General features: G+C 47.7%; 2 protein-coding genes across 5 annotated transcripts in view; both read right to left on the bottom strand.

Moving 5' to 3' along the window:
* Positions 1-13381, bottom strand: part of CDK5RAP1 (CDK5 regulatory subunit associated protein 1) — a 35885-nt gene extending 22504 nt beyond the window's left edge. For 2 of the 3 annotated variants that reach the window (XM_032295241.1, XM_032295242.1), the window contains exons 1-7: positions 13249-13381; positions 10376-10699; positions 8175-8278; positions 7025-7059; positions 5202-5302; positions 2331-2541; positions 472-592 (exon numbers count right to left, since the gene is read on the bottom strand). In XM_032295241.1, the coding sequence (XP_032151132.1) occupies positions 472-592; positions 2331-2541; positions 5202-5302; positions 7025-7059; positions 8175-8278; positions 10376-10679 (876 nt within the window). In that variant the 5' untranslated portion in view covers positions 10680-10699; positions 13249-13381. The remainder of the gene's footprint in view (positions 1-471; positions 593-2330; positions 2542-5201; positions 5303-7024; positions 7060-8174; positions 8279-10375; positions 10700-13248) is intronic. The other variant, XM_032295243.1, reaches the window with a different exon arrangement.
* Positions 13382-18262: 4881 nt separating this feature from the next.
* Positions 18263-25248, bottom strand: part of SNTA1 (syntrophin alpha 1) — a 33408-nt gene continuing 26422 nt past the window's right edge. The window contains exons 4-8 of one of the 2 annotated variants that reach the window (XM_032295245.1): positions 23067-23274; positions 22788-22918; positions 20574-20802; positions 18993-19180; positions 18263-18890 (exon numbers count right to left, since the gene is read on the bottom strand). In XM_032295245.1, coding sequence (XP_032151136.1) covers positions 18857-18890; positions 18993-19180; positions 20574-20802; positions 22788-22918; positions 23067-23274 — 790 coding nt within the window. In that variant the 3' untranslated portion in view covers positions 18263-18856. The remainder of the gene's footprint in view (positions 18891-18992; positions 19181-20573; positions 20803-22787; positions 22919-23066; positions 23275-25248) is intronic. The other variant, XM_032295244.1, reaches the window with a different exon arrangement.

The following is a 25248-nucleotide window of genomic DNA, read 5'->3' as shown; positions in this document are numbered from 1 at the left end:
TGGGCAAAAAAGAGCGAAACTCCATTTATTATTAATAAACAACAAAAATTTAAAAAAAAAAAAAAAACACAAAATATCCTTATCTTTTAAGAGATGCATACCTAAGGGTGAAATGCCATGCCATGCTCTACTTTGAAATAAGTTTTCTTTTTTTTTTGAGATGAGTCTCAGTCTATCGCCAGGCTGGAGTGCAGTGGCATGATCTCAGCTCACTGCAACCTCCGACACTTGGGTTCAAACGATTCTCCTGCCTCAGCCTCCTGAGTAGCTGGGACTACAGGCAAGTGCCACCATGCCTGACTAGTTTTTGTATTTTTAGTAGAGACGGGATTTCGCCATGATGTACACCCAGGTATTTCTTTCTGGTCAGGCAGGGTCAAGTTAGAGGCAGCATAGGCTCCAAAACGACAAAGATTATCCTCATCCTCCCCCAAACACGCTCACAGTAAGAAGGCCTGGAGAACCCTTCACCTGGTCAGAAAGCTTCCTCACTTCCTCTAGAATGGAGGCAACAGGCCGACTCCTCTCCCGGCCCCGTGTGAAAGGAACAATGCAGTAGGTACACATGTTGTCGCAACCTCGCATGATCGACCTGGGAAAGAAAGTACCAGAATGTAGTAACAGTAGAAGGATGTGCTGGTATTACCCAATGAGCAGGCCTCAACTCCCATAGCAGTATTCTTTGGCTCTGAATCCATTTGCCACATGGCTCACACTGGACCAATCCGAGATCTAAGCACTAAAGTAGACCTTTTTAATCTTTTTTCTTTTTTTTTTTTTTTTTAAGATGGGGTTTCATCATGTTGGCCAGGCTGGTCTTGAACTCCTGACCTCAGGTGATCCATGAACCTCGGCCTCCCAAAGTGCTGGGATTACAGACATGAGCCATTGTACTCGGTTGACCTTTTTAATCTTTAAAAATTGAATCTAATCACAGAATATCAACCAAAGCGTAACCGATAAGAGTAGCTAGCCTGAGGACGCACAGTGTTGAGGGGCTAGAGTACACACTTACCACACCTGGACTTTCTACTGCTTTTCAATTCTTTCTTTCCAGACAGCCTGAATATGTTTGTATCTACTGTTTTTATGAGTGTATTAACTCGACTTTTTACATCTAGAGCAGAAAAAATTAAATATTAAAAAGCGTGTGTATATGTGTGCATATAGGGCAAGGAGACACTGGATTTAAAACACAGGGTTCTGGCTGGGCGCAGTGGCTCACACTTGCAGTCCCAGCACTTTGGAAGGCCAAGGCAGGTGGATCACCTGAGGTCAGGAGTTTGAGACCAGCCTGGCCAACCTGGTGAAACCCCATCTCTATTAAAAATACAAAAAATTAGCCAGGCACGGTGGCGCACACCTGTAATCCCAGCTACTCGAGAGGCTGAGGCAGGAGAATCGCTTGAACCCGGGAAGCAGAGGTTGCAGTGAGCCGAGATCATGCCATTGCACTCTAGCCTGGGCAACAGAGCAAGACTCCTTCTCAAGAAAAAAAAAAAAAAAAAAAAAAACACAGGGTTCTACATTTCTCACACATTCCTGATCCAACTGCTAGGTATCTAAGTTAAATCACATCCTGCATGTGAATGCCTCAATCTATCTTAAGGAAATAATTATGGATATGTATCAAAGACGTTCACTGAAGAATTATATAATAAATATTAGCTATTATTTTTACTAAGCATTCCAACCAAATAATATTAGATAGCCATTAAAATAAACAGAGGTTGACAAACTTTTCTGTAAAAAAAAAAAAAAAAAAAAAAAAAAGATAATATTTGAGACTTTGCAGGCTATATAGTCACTGTCCCAACTATGCAACCTTGCTTTAGTGGCAAAAGCAGCCAGAGGCAATTTGTAAATAAATGGGCATGCTTGTATTCCAATAAAACTTTATTTACAAAAAGACATGATAAGCTATTCGGCAACCTCTGTTATAGAAAATAATGCCATGGCCAGGTGCGCTGGCTCACCCCTATAATCCCAGGATTTTGGAAGGCTAAGGCAGGAGGATCACCTAAGCCCTGGAGTTTGAGACCAACCTAGGCAATACAGTAAGACCCTATCTCTGTAAAAATTCAATATAGTAAGACCCTATCTCTGTAAAAATTCAAAAAAAATTAGCCAGGTGTGATGGTGCACACCTGTAGTCCCAGCTACTCGGGGGACTAAAGCAAAAGCGCAGGAGTTCAAGGCTGCAGTGAGCACTGATCATGCCAGTGCACTCCAGCCTGGGTGACAGACTCAGTGAGAGCCTGTCTCAAAAATAAATAAATAAAAGTGTCAAAGAAAGAAGCTTATTACCCATCTCTTGGGCAGTGACTCACACAAAGGCAGATGTGGCACTGGGGCTTGTCTGGACTGGCATGACATCAGCATAGGTCTCGTCCAGAGACAGCAGCACGTTGGCGGCTTGCTGGCCCGACTCAGCAACAGCCAGCAGCCGGGGAAGGTCCCGATACGCATCAGGACCAGCCAAAACATCTACCATTTTCTCCCTGTTGAGGATCTCCTCCTTCAACCTTTCAGCCATGCAGCCTGGAAGGGAAAAAGAAACAAGTACCTTTTCCCAAATTCATCTGGTATTTAATGGCTTATCACACATCATGCCTACCTGGAATTAGAGACCAGGGCACAGAAAACTTCTCTAAGAATTTAGTATCAATGTTCACATTTAACCAACATTCCCATAGCACAGGAGCCTGCATCTTCCTTTATAAGAAAACCACAGGAAAGGGTTCCAGAGCAACTCAATTAAACACCCAGAAAAAATTAAATCACTGGCCAGGCACAGTAGCTCACACCTATAATCCCAGCACTTTGGGAGGCCAAGGAGAGAGGATCACTTGAGCCCAGGAGTTCAAGATCAGCCCTGGCAACATAGTGAGACCCTCGCTCTACAAAAAATGAAAAAAATCAGTCCGGACTGGTGGCACATGCCTGTAGTCCCAGCTACTCAGGAGGGTGAGGCAGGAGGATTGCTTGAGCCTGGGAGGTTGAGGCTGCAGTGAGCCATGATCACACCACTGCACTCCAGCCTGGGCAACAGACTGAAACCCTGTGTCAAAAAAAAAAAAAAAAGAAAAAAGCAAATTCTGACACAGGCTACAATACGTGACCTCATGAACCTTGAGGACATTATGATAAGCCAAATAAGCCAGTTACAAAAAAAGACAACATTGTATGGTCCCACTTACATGAGTTATCTAGAGTAGTCAAATTCATAAACAGAAAGTAGAATGATGATTGCCAGGGGCTGAGGGAGGGGGCATGGTAAGTGAGTGTTCAATGGATACGTAGTCTCAGTTTGGGAAGAGAAAAAAGTCCTGAAGATGGACAGTGCTGATGGGTGCAGAATAATGTGAATATACTTAGTTCTACAGAAATATACAATTAAAAAGCATTAAAAAGGGAATTTCAAATATATTTTACTACAAATTTTTTTTTGAGGCGGAGTCTCCTTCTGTTGCCAGACTGGGTGCAGCGGCACAATCTCGGCTCACTTCAACCTCTGCTTCCCGGGTTCAAGAGATTCTCCTGACTAGCCTCCTGAATAGCTGGGACTACATGTGTGTGCCATCAGGCCCAGCTAATTTTTATATTTTTAGCAGAGACAGGGTTTCACCATGTTGGCCAGGATGGTCTCCATCTTTTGACCTTGTGATCCTCCTGCCTCAGCCTCCCAAAGTGCTGGGATTATAGGCATGAGCCACCACACCCGGCCAATTGTTTTAATTACTCTTGGGATTTCTGAAATTCTTAGTAGATATATACCCAGAGGTTTCTATAATAAAGAAACTGAAATGGAACAGAACATTTCAACTAACCCTTCCATCCTCCTGCATCAGTTACTACACGGATCTGATAACTGAATATGAGAGATTAATTTAACTATTCCACAATGGAAACAATCTGTTTTCCATAAGGTTAAATATATTAACTAAATTCTGAGACAGAATAGAGTACCGACTATTTATTTTGAAATATGTCTCTCGGTCATCTAGATCAGAACTGCGCAACGTGACTTTCTAATAAAACGATAGGCCTGGCGCAGTGGCTCACACCTATAATCCCAGCACTCTGGGAGACTGAGGCAAGGGATCACACTTCAGCCCAGAAGTTCAAGACCAGCCTGGGCAACATAGTGAGACCCTGTTTCTACAAAAGATCAAAAAATTAGCTAACTGTGGTGGTGTACACCTGCAGACCTCACTATGCAGAAGGCTGAGGTGAGAGGACCACTTGAGCCCAGGAGTAGGAGGCTACATTGTGCCATGATTGTGCCACTGTACTCCAGTCTGCACAACAGCTCGAGACCGTGTTTAAAAAAAAAAAAAAAAAAAAAGGATGACAGAGTGTGCTGAATGGAAAAATAATTGTCCTATCCAAACTGGTAGCCCTTAGTCATGTGGCTACTGAGCAGTTGAAATGTGGCTAATGGGACTAAAGAAGTGAATTTTAAATTTTATTTAATTATAGGTAAATTTAAATAACCACATGTGGCTAGTGGCTACCATATTGGTGAGGCAGACCTAAATCATCACTTGGGCTTGCTTCAGGAGTCAGGATGAAAGGTGCCCACATTAGAAATTCATACTGTCAAGCCGAGAGCAGTGGCTCACGCCTGTAATCCCAGCACTTTGGGAGGACCAAGGTGGGTGGATCACTTGAGGTGGGGAGTTCGAGACTAGCCTGACCAACATGGAGAAACCCCCTCTCTACTAAAAATACAAAATTAGCTGGGCATGGTGTGCATAACTGTAATCCCAGTTACCGGGGAGGCTGAGGCAGAAGAATTGCTTGAACCTCAGAGGCGGAGGTTGTGGTGAGCCCAGATCACACCATTGCACTCCAGCCTAGGCAAGAAGAGCAAAACTCCATCTCAAAAAAACAGAAATTCATGCTGGCCCTTCAGACTCCAACTCTATCCATAACTCTGTGCTACCATAAGCCACATTAGACTCTAGATAGGATATAACACTTTCTGAGCACCTATTACTTTAAGGAACTATGGAAAGCCCTTTCATGAACTTTATCTCATTTAATCCTGCAGCCTCTGGCAGTAAGTACAAGAATTGTATGGGGTATATAAGATTTCTTCAGACACTGGGAATCTAGCCTCTAAAGGAAACACTAGCAAATAAAGCCACATAGAGTCCAAGTTTCAAAACTGACAAAATCTGCAAATTACCAGATACCTAGAATCCCAATCCTCAGAGGAACCCGGGAGCGGAGCCGCCTTGTTTTCAAGGCTTTAAGCTGATGTAAACGGTTCCAGATGGTCTGCTCAGCCTTCTCCCTACAGAGATGAGAAGAGGCAAATCTGTACCAAAAATAAACCACAGAGCAATCTAAGAGAGTAGGACAATGGGAAGAAAATAAAAACCACCTTCAGCCCTTTAAATCAAGCTTTTCCAACCTGAGATGTTTATGAGATTTTTTTGTTTTTGCAATTTTTTTTTTTTAGCTCATCAGCTATCATTAGCGTAAGTATCTTACGTGTGGGGCAAGATAATTCTTATTCCAATGTGGCCCAGGAAAGCCACATCGGAACAGCCTTGCCTTAAATCTGTATTGGCGAGCCCTGCCTTAAATGCGTATCTACCATTTGGACTTAGGGAAGGTAGATAGGGGCCACCTGAAGAAGCAACACTTGCTATAATTTACCTTTTCTAGAATAGCAGCCTTCCTGCACATCTTCAAATCCTGACAAGCCTTTAAGACAAGCTCAGAAACAATCTACCTCAAAAAGCCTCCCCCAACTCTCCTATGTGGGAGAGTTTGTCCTCTCTTAAGCTGTCCTTCAATTTTTTTTTTTTAATGATTTCAGATCCTAATACCCTTCTACTTTAACTAGACTTTTTCCTGTACTTAGTAATTTTTTTTTTTTTTTTTTCTGAGATGGAGTCTCACTCTGTGGCCAGGCTAGAGTGCAGTGGCGCGATCTTGGCTCACTGCAACCTCCAACTCCCTGGTTCAAGCAATTCTCCTGCCTCACCCTCCTGAGTAGCTGGGATTACAGATGAGTGCCACCATGCCCGGCTAATTTTTGTATTTTTAGTAGAGACAGAGTTTCACCATGTTGGCCTGGCTGGTCTCGAACTCCTGACTTAGTGATCCACCTGCCTCAGCCTCACAAAGTGCTGAGATTACAAGCGTGAGCCACCGCACCTGGCCAACAATTTCTCTTTTATTTTTCTTTGTAGATACAGCGTCTCACTTTGTTGCCCAGGCTGGTCTTGAATAGCTCACTGCAACCTTGAACTCCTGGACTCAAGTGATCCTCCTACCTCAGCCTCCCAGAGTGCTGGGATTATAGATGTGACCCACTGCACCCAGCCTCATTGTTTGATTTTTTAAACTAACATTTTCTGCCTGATGTTGGAGCTATTTGTTCATCTAACTAAGCTCCTTAAAGCCAGGCCATGGAAGAAGGATTCATTTCTGAATCACCCAAAGCACAACGTCAAGCAGCAGAGGCCTACGGAAGAAAAACGTCCAATGAATTAACTGATGGTATAGCCAGTTATGAAAACATTAACATCAGCATGTCTTGAACACAGAAACAAAGTGAGAAAGAAGGTATGTTCACCTCTGATGGATGTCATCCATCTCTATTCAGAACTCTTTCCCCGAGCCTACGACTGCATCCTACCCCAGGCAGCTACATTAAAAACAGATGACATTAGTTACAAAAGAAAGCTCAGGAAGAGCTGGGTGGATCAGCACATTCTTGGTTTCTTCATCTTATAACAGCACCAACCACACAGGGTTGTTGTAATCATTAAATTTGTTAATCCATTATGTTACTCACTCAGAACCTGGTACATGCTCAGCAGATGTCAGCCAATTGTATACAGACTATCTCCACTGTGGGAAAACTGCAAGCCCTACTGCTATGGGGCCACTGGCTCATCTCCACAGACAGGCAGGCCAGCAACGTTAGCTCTGGCATTGCAACATAAGCTCTGGCATTATTACGTAAGATACATTCACTCCTAGGAAAAGAACAAATTCGTACCTGATAGAGCACGTGACAAGGAGAATCACATCTGCCTGAATGTAGAAAAAAGAAAACAAGAAAAATTACAGTCTTGGAAATTAGCCTTATACAATCCCTGTCTATAGCTCTTTATTATTATTTTTCTTTTTTGTTTTTTCTTTTTTTCTGAGACAGAGTCTCACTCTGTTGCCCAGGCTGGAGTGCAGTGGAGCAATCTCGGCTCACTGCAACCTTTGCCACCCAAACAATTCAAGCAATTCTTGGGCCTCAGTCTCCTGAGTAGCTGGGATTACAGGCGCCCGCCAACATGCCCGGCTAATTTTTGTATTTTTAGTAGAGATGGGGTTTCACTATCTTGGCCAGGCTGGTCTTGAACTCCTGACCTCAAGAGATCCACCCACCTTGGCCTCTCAAATTCCTGGGATTACAGGTGTGAGACACTGTGCATGGCCTATTATTTTTCTTTAACTATTTTTTTCTTTCATTTTTTTATTTTTTATTTATTTATTTTTTAAAGACAGGGTTTCACCATGTTGGTCAGGCTGGTCTTAAACTCCCAACCTCACGTGATCTGCCCGCCTTGGCCTCCAAAGTGCTTGGATTACAGGCGTGAGCCACCACGCCCGGCCCCCTTTCCTTTTTTTTTTAATAGAGAAGGGAGTCTCACTCACTTGCCCAGGCTGAAGAGCAATACCATAACAATAGCTCACTGCAGCCTTGAACTCCTAGCTTCAAGAAATCCTCCTGCCTCAGCCTCCCAAAGTGCTGGGATTACAGGCGTGGTGACCTACGCCTGGCCATCTTAACCATTTTTAAGTGTACAGTCCTGTGGCATTAAGAACATCTATCTGCAATTTCATAACTATGCATTTTCTATAACTGTTTCATCTTCCACAACTAAAACTCTGTACTCATTAAACAGTAACTCTCCAACTTCCCTCCCCACAGCCAATCTTAACTCAGCTCCTTGCCTGAAGGTGCACATCACCATAAAAGATTCAAAAATAGCTGGAACAAAAGTACAACCCAGTCCCATTGTAAACACTTCACCCAAGGGAACTCTCTCTCACCAGGTGGCACCCTGCTCCTGAAACTGCACCTAAGAGCTGGCACAAATGCGGAATCTTGCCCAGGTCCAGAAAACAAAGGAAATAGGAAATGCATGTACCTCTTGGAGGTTACTGGTCCGCAGGTAGCCACTCTTCTGTAAGATGGACCAGGCTATCTCTGTGTCATTCACATTCATCTGGCAGCCATAGGTCTCGAGGTAGACTGCAGTAAGAGGTTGGGAGGATTCCATGGCAGACAGACAACAAGGGACCTCATGTCTCAAAAGGTCTCCTTCCCAAATGCTCTAGAAACACCTGAAGCAACTGGTTATCCATTAAGTCCCCTATTGCCTCAATGCTAAGATAACATAAATTGCCAGATGTACTTCCAAATTAATGATAGACTTTCAGAACAAAAGAACTACCACATTAGGCTGGGTACAGTGATTCATGCCTTAATCCCAGCACTTTGGGAGGCTGAAACAGTAGGATTACTAGAGCCCAGGAGTTTGAGAGCAGCCAGGGTAACATAGGGAGACCTTGTCTCTGCAAAAAATTTAAAAATTAGCCAGGTATGATAGTACATGTCTGTGGTCCCAGCTACTCAGGAGGCTGAGGCAGGAGAACTGCTTGAGCCCAGGAAGCTGATGCTGCAGTGAGCCATGGTCACACCACTGCACTCTCACACAGTGAGACCCTATCTCAAACAAACAAAAAAAATAACCACATTATATACTCACACCAATTATAAGCCATGTTATTTTTTAAATGAGGAAAACATGTAGCTGAGGATCAAGGAAATATGGTTATAAAAACAATTAGAAAAGGAAGGACTAGGCCAGGCACAGTAACTTATGCCTATAATCCCAGAACTTCGGGAGGCCAAGGCAGGCAGGTCACTTGAGGTCAGTAGTTTGAGACCAGCCTGGCCAACATGGTGAAATCCATGTCTCTACTAAAAATACAAAAATTAGCCAGGTGAAGTGGCACGCACCTGTAATTCCAGCTACTCGGGAGGCTGAGGCTGGAGAATTGCTTGAACCCAGGAGGCGGAGGTTGCAATGAGCTGAGATCATGCCAATGCACCCCAGCCTGGGCGACAGGGTGACACTCCATCTCAAAAAGAAAAGAAAAGAGGCTGGGCATGGTGGCTTATGCCTGTAATGCCAGCACTTTAGAGGCCAAGGCGGGCAGATCACCTGAGGTCGGGAGTTCAAGACCAGCCTGACCAACATGGTGAAACCCCGTCTTAAAAAAAAAAAAAAAAGAAAAGAACAGGAAGGACAAGCTGATAGTGTTCATCAGTCTGAAGGGAAAGTAAGTTTAAACCCACATGTTACACCATGTTACACTCCTTCTTAAAATGAAGAGGTTCTCCAGCCTCTGGAAGCAACGGCAGTGGGCAGAGGGTACATAAAGCCACAAAATTATACTGAGGTGTTCTTCTTTTTTTTTTTAGACAGAGTCGTGCTGTGTCGCCAGGCGCCAGGCTGGAGTGCAGTGGCGCGATCTCGACTCACTGCAACCTCCGCCTCCCAGGTTCAAGATTCTCCTGCCTCAGCCTCCAGAGTAGCTGGGACTACAGGCACGTGCCACCATGCCCAGCTAATTTTTTTTTTTAATATATTTTAGTAGAGACAGGGTTTCGCTATGTTGCCCTGGATGGTCTCGAACTCTTGACCTTGTGATCCACCTACCTCGGCCTCCGAAAGTGCTGGAATTATAGGCGTGAGCCACCGCACCTGGCCAAGGAAGCATGTTCTTATGGTAGCTTCATCTTAAATGAAAGCAAGGCTATATTATGAAGTAAAACAAATTTTGTACACAATTGTAAGAACATGAATTTCACATTCTAGCAGCTTGAAACTATATTCCATCCCGTCCCCACCAGCAAGCCTTATTTGTGTCCCCACCAGACACAAATAAATTCCAACTAAAAGTTAAAAGCTGAATGATAATCAGCTTTTGCTCAAATGATTCTCCCGCCTCAGCCTCCTGAGTAACTAGGACTATGGGTGTACACTACCATACCTGGTTAATTTTTTATTTTTTGTACAGACAGTGTTTCACCATGTTACCCAGGCTGTTCTTGAACTCCTAGGCTCAATCCACCATCTCAGCCTCCCAAAGTGCTGGGATTACCGGCATGAGCCACCGTGCCCAGCCGAGTTTCTTAATATTACTTGGTGGAGTCTGATGATTCCCACAGCCTTCTCACACTGTTAACCTTCCAAGCCAGGTCTGTAATAAAACAATCACGCCAGGACTGCCAGAAAGGAGCAAGGCAGGAAGCCCAAAGGGATAAAAAAGTAAAACCAACCTTTTCTCTGCCTTCCTAAAAGTTCATCCATCGTGAGATACGGGGGTGGGTCTTCCACTTCTGAAGACAGCTTCTCTTGAGGAGCTGAAGCACTTCTTAAAAAATGTTGCAAAGTCGGTCCTGTGGCCAGCCTGGAGCTGAAATCCTTCCGAGCTCCAACCTCCTGTCTCTCTGGATTGGGACACGTGGTACTAGAGAGACTGCTGTGTGCCATGCACATCCTCAGCGACAGCCAAGACACAGAGGCCATTGGCCCCCACATCAGAGACCTCTGCACTTGGAGGACACACTGTAAAGAATGCATGGCACTAAACAGTCCACGGTCTGCAAAAGAATGATAGACATCACCAGCATTTATTGAACACTGTGGACCGGATACTGCTTGGAGCACTTCAAGTGTATACATTCATTTACCCTTCACAAAAGCCCGTGAAGAATGTACTCCTAATAACATTTGCTCTATTTTACAGCTGAAAAAACTGAGGCAACTTGCCCAAGGCCACAAAAAGGAGTGGCAGAGATGAGATGCACATCCAGGCAGTGTTTTCAAAGCAAGGAGTGGCAGAGATGAGATGGAAAGCCCAGACAAAATGACAAAATAGCACCTTGTGCCAAGAACAGTTCCCAAGGCTTTAAGTGTATTCGCTCATTAAATCTTTATAGCAATCCTAGGAAACAGACACTATTATTGTTCCCATTCCGAAAAGACATAAGTTGAGGAACTCACTTAAGCTCCTACAGCCAGTAAGCAGTCAAACAAGGACTCAGATAAAAATCTGTATGGATGCAAAGACCATGCCAATACCCATCCTGCTACCCTGCCTCTTAATACTGTGAAAAACACTCATTGTCTAAAGGTATCTTCCTTCAAGTTCCTTCAGAAGGAAAGCATCTAATGTGGCGGCATTGTATGCCTGATCAGTGACTCTCTACCCTTCAAAAGTCTCATCCAGGCACAACCACTCACGCCTACAATCCCAGAACTTTGGGTGGCCGAGGTGGGTGGATCACTTGAGGTCAGGAGTTCAAGACCAGCCTGGCCAACATGGCAAAACCCCATTTCTACAAAAACACAAAAGTTAGCCAGGCATGGTGGCACGTGCCTGTAATCCCAACTACTCAGGAGGCTGAGGAAGTGAGCTAAGATCGCACCACTGCACTCCAGCCTGGGCAACAGAGAGAGACCCTGTCTCAAAAAAAAAAAAAAAAGGGGCCAGGAGCAGTGGCTCATCCTGTAATCCCAGCACTTTGGGACGCCTAGGCAGGTGGATCACCTGAGGTTGGGGAGTTCAAGACCAGCCTGACCAACATGGAGAAACCCATCTCTACAAAAAACACAAAATTAGTCAGGCGTGGTGGCACATGCCTGTAATCCCAACTACTCAGGAAGATGAGGCAGGGGAATCGCTTGAACCTGGGAGGCAGAGGTTGGGGTGAACCAAGATAGTGCCATTGCACTCCAGCCTGGGCAACAAGAGCAAAACTCTGTCTCAAAAAAAAAAAAAAAGAAAGAAATGGAATACGCAACCTAGATCCCTTGCATACACGCAGTTCACAATAGGATTTGTGTTCCTATGAGAATCTAATGCCACGGCTGATCTGACAGGAGACAGAGCAGTAATGCCAGCTTGCTGCTCACCTGCTGTGCAGCCAGGTTCCTAACAGGCCATGGACAGGTACCAGTCTATGGCCTGGGGTTTGGGGACCCCTGCTATACATGTGTAATAAGCAGATGTGGCCCATTACCTTTCCAATGTGAACCTGCCATATATGCTACTAGCACTTAGGAGCAATACCAACCCAGTTTCAAGCGTCAGAGAAGAGCAGCCTTATAGTGTGAGCTTTAAAGTCACCCATTTCTACTCCGTAATTGCTGGGTTACCTTCGGCAAGACAAACTTCTGTCTCTAAGCCACCAATTCAATGTGTAAGCTAAGGATAAAGGTAACACATACCCCCCAGAAGTGTTATAAAAATAAGATATTAAAAACCCAACTTGAGATACAGCAAGCATTCAGTAACTGCACATTCACAGCCAACACCCCCTTTCATGGGAAGTATTAGAGCATCCTGGTTAAAAGTATGGACTCTACTAGAAATACAAAAATTAGCCGGCCGTGGTGGCATGCGCCTGTAATCCCAGCTACCCAGGAGGCTGGGGTAGGAGAATCGCTGGAACCGGGAGGGCAGAGGCTGCAGTGAGCCCAGATCATGTCACTGCACCCCAGCCTAGGCGACAGAGCAAGACTCCGTCTCAAAAAAAAAAAAAGAAAAAAACGTATGGACCCTAGAATCAGTATCTAACCCCACTGCTGCCAAGCCAGGTAAACCTTAGGCACCTGTCTTAAACTCTGGGAGCCTCGAAATGGGGATAATAGCAGCTATCTCCATAGGCCTACTGTGGGATCAAATGCAATAATACAAGCAAAATGCTTTGCATAACACAGTGTAGAAGCCTCTCTGGGGGCTCGAAATTAATTCTGACAGTCGGCAATGAGGATGGAACAATAGCCTACAACATCCCAAATATTTCACACTGTTACAATGTGTTAGGTATGGTGCAAAGCATTTTTCGCGAATTACTAGCTGTAACTCTCAATGCAACCCTGTGAAGCAGGCTGAACTGCCACCCCCACACCACGAGGGGCGAGGCGAAGCCTTGGAAGAAGTGCGGTGGCCTGTCCAAGGCCACAGGGGGTCAGGCGGCGGGGTTAGTGTACGAACCCAGATAGCCTGACGCCAGGCCCCACGCCATAACCACCGTGACATCCTCCCTTTGGAACACTGCGCGCTTCCCGGGATCCGCGGCCCGTCCTACCCCAAGCGCCAGTCAAAAGCGGGTGCGCAGCCCACCCCGGCTGGCGCGCCACTCACCTCCTGCAGCAGCAGCAGCAGTACCCGCGGTCCCGCGTTCCACCGGCAAGTCGACTCCCCTCAGCGGTCAGCCGCTGCGCTCTTACACAAGCGACTTCCGTTCCTCCGCCATTTCAGGCCCGGTCAAGCTAACGGAAGTGCTTCCTTTTTACACTCCGGGTGGACCCAAAGCTCCGTGGCGGCACTGAGCCTTAGGGCAGCCACTAGCCTGGGACTTACGCGGCAGCGGAGCGCCTCAAAGGGGATGAGTGTAAATCAAATGTGCGCTAAATGTAAGATGCACCAGATGTGGAAGAAGAAATGTCAAATCGTTCATATTTAATGGTCATATTGATTATGTGTTGCAATGATTGTTGGCATATATTGGGTTAAATAAGCACATTCGTTGAATTAATTTTTATTTGTAGTAACGGTGGTAGAAATATTTGAATTAAGTTCACCTGTTTTTTTCACTTTTTTTAATGTGGCTACCGGGGGGGAAAGTTTTGGTCTGATCATGGCTCACTGCAGCTTCTGGCTCCCATGTTCAAGCAATCCTTCCTCTTCAGCCTCCCAAGTAGCTGGGACTACAGGCGCGCCCCACCAAGCCCGGCTAATTTTTTTTTTTTTCATTTTTTGTAGAAATGGGTATCCCAATGTTCCCCAGGCTGGTCTCAAACTCCTACCTAGGCTCAAACCATCCTCCCACCTTAGCCTCCGAAAATGCTGGGATTATAGGCGTGAGCCACGGTGCCTGGTTCTAACTGGGAAATTTTAAGTCACCTAAGAGGTTCACACTCTATTTCTATTGGAGGGTGCTGCTCTGTAGGTTAATGACTTCCTGATTCACATCTCCAACTGGAGCCTCCCTGGAGTTCCAGAGCCATAGCTCAGCCGCCTACTTGGCACCCCCTTCTTGGGTGTCTGATAACCATCTCTAACTTATACAGAACTCTTCATTTCCACATACACACACCTTTGCCAAAAACCTGTACCCGCCATTCTGGCCCATCTCAGTAATGGCCCAAACACCCTTCAGGTGCACTAGGAAGAAGCGAATGGTCATTTTTTTTCATCTCCCTGGATCCCCTCATTCTATCTGTTGGCAAGCCCTGTCAACTCTAACCACAAAATGTCAAATCTGTCTACTCGGTAGCTACAACTACCCAGGCCACCACTGTCTCTTCAGAAAAAAATCACAGTAGCCTGCCAACTGGTCATCTTGTCTCCTGAGACCACATTCCCACACATAGCCTAAGAGAATTTGTCTGTTTTATTAAATCAAATTATATAACTCCTCTGTTGAAAACTCTCAGTAGCAGGCGAGGTTTGGTGGCTCACGCCTGTAATCTCAGCACTCTGGGAGGCCAAGGTGGGCAGACTGCTTGAGCCCGGGAGTTCTAGACTAGCCTGAGCAACATGGTGAAACCCCATCTCTACAAAAAATGCAAAAGTTAGCCCAGTATGGTGGCAGGTGCCTGTGGTCCCAGCTACTCAGAAAGCTGAGGCAGGAAGATTGCTTGAACCAGGGAGGTTGAGGCTGCAGTGAATCGTGATCTCAACACTGCACTCCAGCCTGGGTACCACAATGAGACCATGTCTCCAAAAAGAAACAAATAAAAACAAAAAGCTTGGGTGCTTTCCGTTGCCCTTGCAATCAAATCCAGATGTCCTACTGTGTCCCAGAGGTCTGTGTCATGTGGCTCCTGCTTACCTTTTTTCTTTTTTTATTTCTTTCTTTTTTTTTTTTTTGAGACGGACACTCACTCTGTCACCTAGGCTGGAGTGCAGTGGCATAATCTTGTCTCACTGCAACCTCTGGCTCTCAGGTTCAAGCAATTCTCCTGCGTCAGCCTCCCGAGTAGCTGGGATTACAGGTGTGCACCACCACACCAAGCTAATTTTTGTATTTTTAGTAGAGCAAGATTTCACCATGTTGGCCAGACAGGTCTCAAACTGCTGGCCTCAAGTGATCCGCCCACCTCGCCTCCTAAAGTGCTGGGATTACAGGCATGTGCCACCACACCTGGCTAATTTGTGTATTTTTACTAGAGATTTTACTAGAGATGGGGTTTTGCCATGTTGGCCAGGCTGGTCTCAAACGCCTGGCCTCAAATGATCCTCAGCCTCCCAAAGTGCTGGGATTACAGGTGTGAGCCACCGTGCCTGGCCCCCTGCTTGCTTTTACTTCTCCAGCCCACTTACTTCTCCCACTGTGTTCTCTCTAGTTGACTGTACTTCAACTACATAATTTTATTTTGCTCCTTCAATATCCTAAGCACATGTTTTTTTGTTTTTTTGGTTTTTTTGTTTGTTTGTTTTTTGTTTTTTCTTAAAGACGGGGTTTCACCATGTTGGTTAGGCTGGTCTTGAACTCCCGACCTCAGGTGATCCGCCCACCTTGGCCTCCAAAGTGCTAAGCACATGTTTATAAAGTGAACAATGGCTTTGAAATCAGATAGATCTGATTCGAATCCCAGCCCAGATATTTCATAGCTGTGTGACACTCGGCAATTTACTCTCCCCTTCTGAGCCCAAGTTTTCTTACCTGTGAAACTGAGATAACTATGCCCGCTATATAGGCATACGGTAAGGATCCAATAAGATAATGTGTGCACAGTGTGTGGAAGATCACACTCTCTGTATGTTAGCCATGGCAGGGGCAAGAAGGGAAGTGGCCACTGTGCCATTCCTGTTTTTCTTTTTCTTTTTCTTTTTCTTTTTTTTTTTGAGACTGAGTTTCACTCTGTAGCTTAGGCTGGAGTGCAATGGCATGATCTTGGCTCACTGTAACCTCTGCCTCCCAGGTTCAAGTGAGTCTCCTGCCTCAGCCTCCCAAGCAGCTGGCACTACAGATGCGTGCCACCCCACCTGGCTAATTTTTGTATTTTTAGTAGAGACAGGGTTTCACCGTGTTGGCCAGGCTGCTCTCGAACACCTGACCTTAAGTGATCCACCCGCCTCAGCCTCCCAAAGTGCTGGGATTACAAGCATGAGCCACCACACCCAGCTCACCATCCCATTCTTAAAAGGGGTCCAAGGCCAGGCATAGTGGCTCCTACCTGTAATCCCAGCACTTTAGGAGGTTGAGATAGGAGGAATGCTTGAGCTTGGGAGTGTGAGACCAGGCTGGGCAACATGGCAAAACCCATCTCTACAAGAAATTAAAAAATAAAAAAATTAGCCAGCCATGGTGGCACATGCCTGTAGTCCCAGCAACTTAGGAGACCAAGCTAGGAGGATCACTTAAGCCTGGGAGGCCGAGGCTGCAGTGAGCCGGGATCCCACAGTTGCATTCCAGCCTGGGCAACAAAGCAAGACCGCATCTCAAAAACACTTCACAGGGTGTTCCAGGTGAAGGCACCAGACTGCTGATGGCCAGAAGAAAAATGAGCGAGTCTTTGGTCGTTTGGGATACTGCTGAAAATTTAGTGGATAAGCTGAGAAAGTTTCATTTTCACAAAGAAACAAAGAATGCTGCCATTATAAATAAGCTAAAAGTGATTGCTTCAAAGTTAAGTTACCTGGTTTTTTTTGGTTTTTTGTTTTGTTTTGTTTTGTTTTGTTTTTGAGGTAGAGTCATGCTCTGTGGCCTAGGCCGGAGTGCAGTGGTGCGATCTCTGCTAACTGCAACCTCCACCTCCGGGGGTTCAAGTGATTCTCCTGTCTCAGCCTCCTGAGTAGCTGGGATTACAGGCAGGTGCCACCATGCCCAGGTAATTTTTGTATTTTTACTAGAGACAGGGTTTCACCGTGTTGGCCACGCTGGTCTCAAACTCCTGACCTCAGGTGATCTACCCTCCTCGACCTCCCAAAGTGCTGGGATTACAGGCAGGTACACCAAGCACATGATCTTTGTTTTATCTTGTGGCTACATTGAAGAAACTGGATCTTTAGAAAGTTTTTAAAAATGTTCTGGGCTGGGCGTGGTGGCTCACACCTGAAATCCTGGCACTTTGGGAGGCTGATGCAGGAGGATTGTCAGGAGTTCAATACCAGCCTGGCCAACATGGTGAAACCCCGTCTCTACTAAAAATACAAAACATTAGTGAGGCTTGGTGGCAGGCACCTGTAATCCCAGCTACTCAGGAGGCTGAGGCAGGAGAATCACTTGAACTGGGAAGTGGAGGTTGCAGTAAGCTGAGAACACACCACCACACTCCCACTTGGATGACAGAGCAAGACTCTGTCTCAAAAAAAAATAAACAAAAATAACCTTCTCCATCATTGCTGTTGTCATTGTGATTTTAGGTAGGGAGTCATAGCCACGGCCCACTCACATCCAGCCAACACATCACAGTTTCTGAAGCACCAAACATTCCACTCTGCCTCCCTTCTGCAGGAAAGGGTCCTGAAGCTCTCTAAGGTGGCTTTGAAATAGGTCCACACATTCTTCCACGTTCCTTTCTTCAAGAGGTGGAGCCTGATTCCCCTCCCCTTGAGTGTGGGCTGAACTTAGTGACTCACTTCTAATGAACAGAACAAAGCAGAACCACAGTGTATGGCTTCCAAGACTGGGTCATAAGAGGCACTGTTTGTGTCTTCCTCCTTGCTCTCTCTTCTGTCTCGCTGTGGGGAAAGCCAACTGCCATATCATGAGAAGACTCAAGCAGCAGCTCTAGGGTTAGGCCTGCATGGTGAGTATCTGAGACCTCATGTGCATGAGCAGTATTGGAATGGATCCTCCGACCCCAGTCAAGCCTTCAGATGACTGCAGCCCTAGCCAACAACTTGACTGCAACCTCATGAGCAACTCTGAGACAAGAACAGCCCAGCTTAGCCCCTCTTAAATTCCTGACCCACAGAACCTAAGACATAATGAATATTTGTCATTTTAAGCTGCAAAATTCGGGGTAATTTGTCTGCTAAATTTGGGGTAATTTGTCACATAAAAATAGATAACCAATGCACTCTCTTTGGCCCTGTGGCGAAAGTCTGTTCTTCTCCAGGGAAAGGTGCCCCAGTCCTTGGTCTGGTCCATCTTGGGACTGCAGGGGCCACCCCAGGGCCCAAAGGCCAAGGCACAGACCACAGACACAGGGCCGGGCTGCCTGTATGCTCACAGGCTATTTATTTATCCAAGAGTAAGGAGGAAAGAGAGAGGATGAAGAGAAAAACCAGACTCCCCAAGGTGGCGGAGCTAAGGGGAAAAACAAACAGAAAGGCTCCTCTTCTTTCTCTTGCCGCTGACCCCAGGGGACTCCAGCTTCAGATGGGACCTCTAGGGGTGGCTTAGGGGCCTCAAGGAGGCCTGGCAGCTCAGCTGTTGGCTGGGGTCAGGATCCGCACAGGGGCAGGTCCCAGGCTTGGAATGGCTTCTGTGTACACAAAATATCTCTCTGCAAAAGGCACTAGTGGAGGGGGGCAGCAGGAAGGCCACCCCATCACAGGCAGGATCCACTCTGTCCTGGGTCTGGGTCCTGGGCCCCAAGACCAATCCAGCCTCACTCAGGGGCAGGGTCTCTGAGGCCCTCGTTCCTCTCCTCTCCCTTCCGTCAGCCCAGGGGCGAGCAGGTAGCTTAGGCCGTGTCATAGACACCCCTCTTCAGGGCTAGTGCATCCGGCGACTTCTAGGCCAAGAGCCCGAGGCGGGTGACTTTGGCCGAGAGGAAGGAGTGGATGATGAAGACTATGGTTTTGGGACACGAGTGCAGGTCCAGCTGCTGCAGGGTGGATGGAGAGAAGAGTCAGGGGCCCTGGCCAGCCTGGCTTCCAAGAGTGCACACCCCCTCCTCCCCAGGGTGCAGAGGCAGCCCTTCACTCACAATCTCGCCTTCAGCACCCCCAAAGTCCAGGAAAAGGAGACTGGCGCCATCATCCGAAGACATCTGCAGCTTCTCGAAGGGCTGTCGCAGGAGCACAGCTCGGGCTGCCCCTGGCTCAGCCGCCCACAGTGTGAAGCCCTTGTCGATGTGCACAGACAGGCTGCAGGGACGCCCGTTCCACGTGCAGGCTGCAGGGGGGCGCGTAGGTACAAGCATAGCTGGCACCTCAGAGACCACACCCCAACCTCCAACCCCCACCGCAGCGTCACAAAGCGGGGCCTGAATGCCTCCAGGGATGGGAGGATCACTGTTTGTTGTGGCACCTGTACACCCATCCTGCAGAGAGTCACCACCCCCACCCTCAGAGGACCTACACCCACTTCCGGCCCCACTTCCAGCAGCACCACTGAAGAAAGGGGGAGCTTAAAATCTGTCACGGACAGGAGGCTCGCTCCTGATAAAGGCATCGTCAGATCTACCAAGCACCACCCTTGGAGACTTGCAGAGTTGTCCAGCTAAATTTAAATTTCAGAATAAACAATGACTAATTTGGGCATACTTCTATGAAAACAGTATTCATTGTTAATCTGAAATTCAAATGCAGCTGGGTGTCCTGTATTTCATCTGGCAGCCCTACCCCAAGTGCCATTTCTCACATCCTCAGCAGATTGACAAAGCTGGGGCAAGAAAACCCCGGGGGAGAAGAGTCTCTGCCTACCAGGGCACCTGCACACCCAAAACAGAGCCCCAAACCCAACTTTGGCTCTTTTTTTTGAAGAACAATCTCACTCTGTCACCCAGGCTGGAGTGTAGTGGGTGCAGTCCTGGCTCACCACAACCTCTACCTCGCGGGTTCAAGTGATTCTTGTGCCTCAGCCTCCCGAGTAGCTGGGACTACAGGCGCCTGCTACCATGCTCAGCTAATTTTTGGGTTTTTGTTTTGTTTTGTTTTGTGTTTTGAGACGGAGTCTTGCTCTGTCACCCAGGCTAGAGTGCAGTGGGGCTATCTGGGCTAACTACAACCTCCGCCTCCAGGATTAAAGCAATTCTCCTGCCCCACCCTCCCAATTGGCTGAGATGACAGGTGCATGCCACCATGCCTGGCTAATTTTCGTTTGTTTGTTTTGTTTTTTGAGATGGACTCTTGCTCTGTCGCCCAGGCTGGAGTGCAGTGGTGTGATCTTGGCTCACTGCAGCCTCCACCTCTCAGGTCCAAGCGATTCTCCTGTCTCAGCTTCCTAAGTAGCTGGGATTACAGGTGTGAGCCACCGCGCCCAGCCTAATTGTTGTATTTTTAGTAGAGACGGGGTTTCACCATTTGGCCAAACTGGTCTTGAACTGCTGATCTCAAGTGATCCACCCGCCTCAGCCTCCCAAAGTGCTGGGATTACAGGTGTGAGCCACCACACCCAGCCAATTTTTGTATTATTAGTAGAGACTGGGTTTTGCCATGTTGGCCAGGCTAGTCTCGAACTCCCAACTTCAGGTGATCCACCCACCTTGACCTCCAAACCCCATTTCCTGTCTGAAGTGCCCTAAAGAAGGAAGCTTCAATGCCCCTGAGGATAAGAGGCTCATTACCAGAGGGACACTCCCAGATCCTCCCAGCACACCTGTAGACACCTCCTGCACACCCTCGGCGGCCCGGTGACAGCCATCCACCAGCTGGCGGGTCCAGGCAGCCAGCTCCTGCGGTGACTCCACGCTGAACAGGTGAGTGTCCACACCGTGACGCGTGCCCGTGCGCAGGGCAAAAGAGAGCTCTGCATCATAGGGCACTGAGCCCTTGGAGGGCCCTGAGTGCACCAGTCTGGGGGTTGGGGGGGGGCAGAGGGCTAAGCATGAGGCCTCAGGCAGGGGGCAAATAGTTCTGGGCAAGGGGGTCAGTGTCCTGTGAAGAAATCCTGGGAATCTTTCACCACCTAACAGGACAGGACTTGCCAGGGGGCACTGATTGACTCAATAGGAGACATCTGCCACCCTCCCCGTCATTCCCTTGGCTCCGGCTATACTGGTGTCCTCACACACAACACCTAGCACACGCCTGCCTCAGCACCTTTGCATATGCTGTTCCCTCTGCCTACACACGCTTCCCTGATTATCCACACAGCTCACTCCCTGACTTCCTTCAGATGTTAGCTTAAATGTCACCTCCTCTGAGAAGACTTCCCTGACCTTCCAGTCCAAAATAGCACCCTCGTTACTCAATAGCCTCACTTTTTCATCATGGTACCAGAAATTATACTTTTTATTATTTGTTTTGGTTAGTTTTCTTACTGTATTTTTCACTAAAATGTCAGCTAGGGTAGAAATTTTGATCTTTTGTTCACCACTGTATTCCCAGTAACTGAAACCATGCCTGACCATAGTAGGTTCTCAATAAACATTTGTTGCCTGAGTTGAATCACTTGATTCAGTAGACTATCCAAAACCTAGTTATCCCTAGTGGCCAGCAGGCTCCTGACACACAGGCCAGAGCCAGCCTGAGGTAAGGAGAAATGGGTGACAAGGCCTTCAGACCCCTGCAGCCTGACTCTCACATGCTGTGTGGCCTTGGTAAGCCAACTGCCTCTCGCTGGGGCAGACCTAAGAGTTCTGCCAGACCTAGAGTTCTGGCCTGTATTCCTCTTTGTTCTTCTCTCCACCCACTCTTTCTCTTATAGCTCAGCTCCCCGTGGACCGCTGCTGACACCAGCCTCCCACTGTCCAGCCCTGAGCTGCAGACCCTTGAGTCCCCAAGCTTCCTATCCAAGCTCCCTCTCCATCCCACACACACTGTGGACTTAACTCAGCATCTTGCTCCAGCCTCTTCCCTTTCCATCCCCACCCTCAGTCCCACGCTCACCCAGACACAAGCTCCAAACCTCCTGTTCATTCCGGACCCCTCCTTCACCCACCCCATCTGGCAAGCACTGAGCCCTGTTAATTTTACACCCGTGTGGTTTCCAATGCAAATGCTGCCTTTCTTCTCCATCTGCGGCCGCCATCCACCTCCACCTCCCCCAGCCACCATCATCTCTCCTGCATGACTGCAGCACCTCCCCACTTCTATCCCGCGCTCTCCGCTGCATTCTCCATGGGGCAGCCACAGGGGTTCTCTCAAAGCAACCAGAGCACCTCACTCCCCAGCTTCAACCCTCAACACTCCCCAACTTTTAAGATAAAGCCAACATTCCTTCATCAGGCAACAGAAGCTCTGCAAGAGCAGCCCCTTCCACATCCCTTCCGTCCATTTCCTGCATGAATTCTGGTTATAAGGAACTCATAGCTCCGTGAACATGCCTTAGCCCTTCATGCCTCTGTATCTTTGACTATGATGTTCTCTCTGCATGGGACGCTCTTTCACCCTTTCTTAAACAGAAAACTTCTACTCATCCATCAAAGTCCAGCTCAAATGTCACCTCCTCCCTGAAGCCTTCCTCAACCACCCCTACAGAGGTAAGTGGATCCTATAAACCCTGCACTGTAATGGCTGTTCCTGGGTCTGTCTCCCCAACGAGACAAAGTTCTCTCTGAAAGTAGAAACTGTTGGGATCAGCTCTGTGTCATCTGAACCATACAGCACAAGGCATAAGTGTCAATGAATGAGCAGCTGGTAGGGACCTTATATCCTTTTGTTCCAAGTGCCCATTTTACAGATGAGGAAACTGAGGCCCAGATAGGGCAGAGACTTGCTTTAGGTCACCTGGGGAATAGCTGAGGGAAGGACAGGACTGGAGTTCCCAGCTTCCAGGGCCTTGCTGGAGCATCTCCTGGCAAGCTCTGGGGAGACATACTGCCCCTGCCTGTGGGTACCTGGTGGCGATGAGTGGGGCAGTACGGGCTGGCCGGCTCAGGGCCTCGCCGGTCTCAGGGAGAGAAGAGTAGAGGAGCAGCTCCTTTTCAGTCAGCAGGGCCAGGGTGGGGGCCGCGCCCCCACTGGGCAGCTGCAGGGGACAAAGCAGCAGTGAGGATGGGTTGGGGGAGAGAGGGCAGAGGGCCAGGGTGGGGCAAGGTGGCCAGGGGCACTGGGAACAGGGCCAGCTTCAAGGGAGGGGAAGAGAGGAAGGGGTAGGTCCCAGGCCCAGCAGGCACCTGCTCAGTCAGCCAGCCGATCTGCTTGATGTCCTGGCTCCCAGCTGTGCTGGTGGCTGCCAGCAGTGCCTGCAGCTCATCCTTGACCCGTGGCGTCAGAGCGTTGACCTGGGCTTGGATGGCACTCACCCACGACCTCGCACTGGCCTCATCTTTGGCCCTCAGGAAGAGGGTGTCTTGGCCATCTGCTGAGCAGATCTCCAGATACCTACAGGCACAAATGGGTGGGGGCAAGGACCTGACCACTAGGCTGCAGCTGCCCAACCCTGGCCCAAGAAGCCCCACCCACCACCAAACCAGGAGAAACCACAGGGGATGTCCGTGAGAGAATCAGGAGTGACGCTCACTGTTGGGCTTTAGCCACAGTTGCTGGGGCCTCATGGGGCCTAGGGACAAGAGAGTGTGTGACATACAGACACGTATTCATGTATTTTGTGGGATTTTTGTTGTTTTTGAAATGGAGTCTCACTCTGTCACACAGGCTGGACTGCAATGGCCAGACCTTGGCTCACTGCAACCTCCACTTCCTGGGTTCAAGCTATTCTTGTGCCTCAGCCTCCCAAGTAGCTGGGATTACAGGTATGCGTCACCGTGCTGGGCTAATTTTTTTTTTTTTTTTAGACGGACTCTCACTCTGTCGCCAGGCTGGAGTGCAGTGGCACGATCTCGGCACACTACAGTCTCTGCCTCCCAGGTTCAAGCCATTCTCCTGCCTCAGCCTCCTAAGTAGCTGGGATTACAGGTGCATGCCACCACACCCAACTAATTTTTGTTTTTTGTTTTTTTCTGAGACAGAGTCTCCCTTTGTCGCTCAGGCTGGAGTGCAGTGGCGCAATCTCAGCTCACTGCAACCTCAGCCTCCCAGGTTCAAGCAATTCTCCTGTCTCAGCCTCCCAAGTAGCTGGGATTACAGGCACCCACCACCATGCCCAGCAAATTAATTTTTGTATTTTTAGTAGACATGGGGTTTCACCATGTTGGCCAGAATGGTCTCCATCTCCTGACCTCATGATCCACCTACCTCAGCCTCCCAAAGTGCTGAGATTACAGGCATGAGCCACTGCACGTGGCCTTAATTTTTTAATTTTTAGTAGAGACAGGGTTTCACCATGTTGGCCAGACTGGTCTCGAATTCCTGATCTCATGATCCACCCACCTCAGCCTCCCAAAGTGCTGGGAACACAGGCATGAGCCACCATGCCTGGCCTACTTGTATACATATACACACAAATACACACATACACTCAAACATGCATGATGGTATGATGGGACCTAAATTATTACTGTGTGACCATTCCTAATCTTGCCCCTTTCTCCTGGTTTCTAAGGAAGATTCTCTTCTGGGCCAGCTCCTAGGTTCTCCTTGTTGCATAGAACCAAACTAATTCACTAATAAGGGCAGAAAAAAAAAAAAGAAGAAGAAGAAAAAGACTAGGCTGGGCATGGTGGCTCACACCTGTAATCCCAGAACTTCAGAAGGCTGAGGCAGGAGGATGGCTTGAGCCCAGGAGTTCAAGACCAGCCTGGGCAACAAAGGAGAACCTCATCTCTGCAAAAGAAAAAATGTTTTTAATTAGCCAGGAAGGGTGACACATGCCTGTAGTCCCAGCTTAAGAGGCTGAGGCAGGAGAATCACTTGAGCCCAGGAGTTTGAGGCTGCAGTGGGCTATAAGGGAGCCACTGCACTCCAGCTGGGATGACAGTGCAAGACCTTATCTTAAAAAACTGAAAAACAAATCAGCGGCAACAAAACTAAACTAAAGAGGCTTGAGGCCATGCATGGAAGCTCACGTCTGTAATCCCAGCACTTTGGGAGGCCAAGGTGGATGAATTCTGAGGTCAGGAGTTTGAGATCAGCCTGGCCAATGTGATGAAACCCTGTCTCTATTAAAATGGTGAAACCCTGTCTCTACTAAAACTACAAAAAATTAGCTGGGCATGGTGGTGCGTGCCTGTAATTCCAGCTACTCAGGAGGTTGAGGCAGGAGAATTGTCTGAACCCAGGAGGCGGAGGTTGTGGTGAGCCGAGATCGCGCCATTGCACTCCAGCCTGGGTAACAAGAGCGAAACTCCGTCTCCAAAAAAAAAAAAAAAAAAAAAAAAAAAAAAAAAAATAATATAAAAAAAAAATAGTCTTTAAAAAAAACAGACAGTGGCGAAAAACTGTAATCCCCGCACTTTG

This window comes from Sapajus apella, unplaced genomic scaffold (assembly GCF_009761245.1).
Source record: "Sapajus apella isolate SASKATOON/1434 unplaced genomic scaffold, GSC_monkey_1.0 scaffold33, whole genome shotgun sequence".
NCBI classification, from domain to species: Eukaryota; Metazoa; Chordata; class Mammalia; order Primates; family Cebidae; genus Sapajus; species Sapajus apella.
The sequence above is the reverse complement of the archived record's forward strand: the minus strand, read 5'-3'. Positions and strand labels throughout refer to the sequence as shown.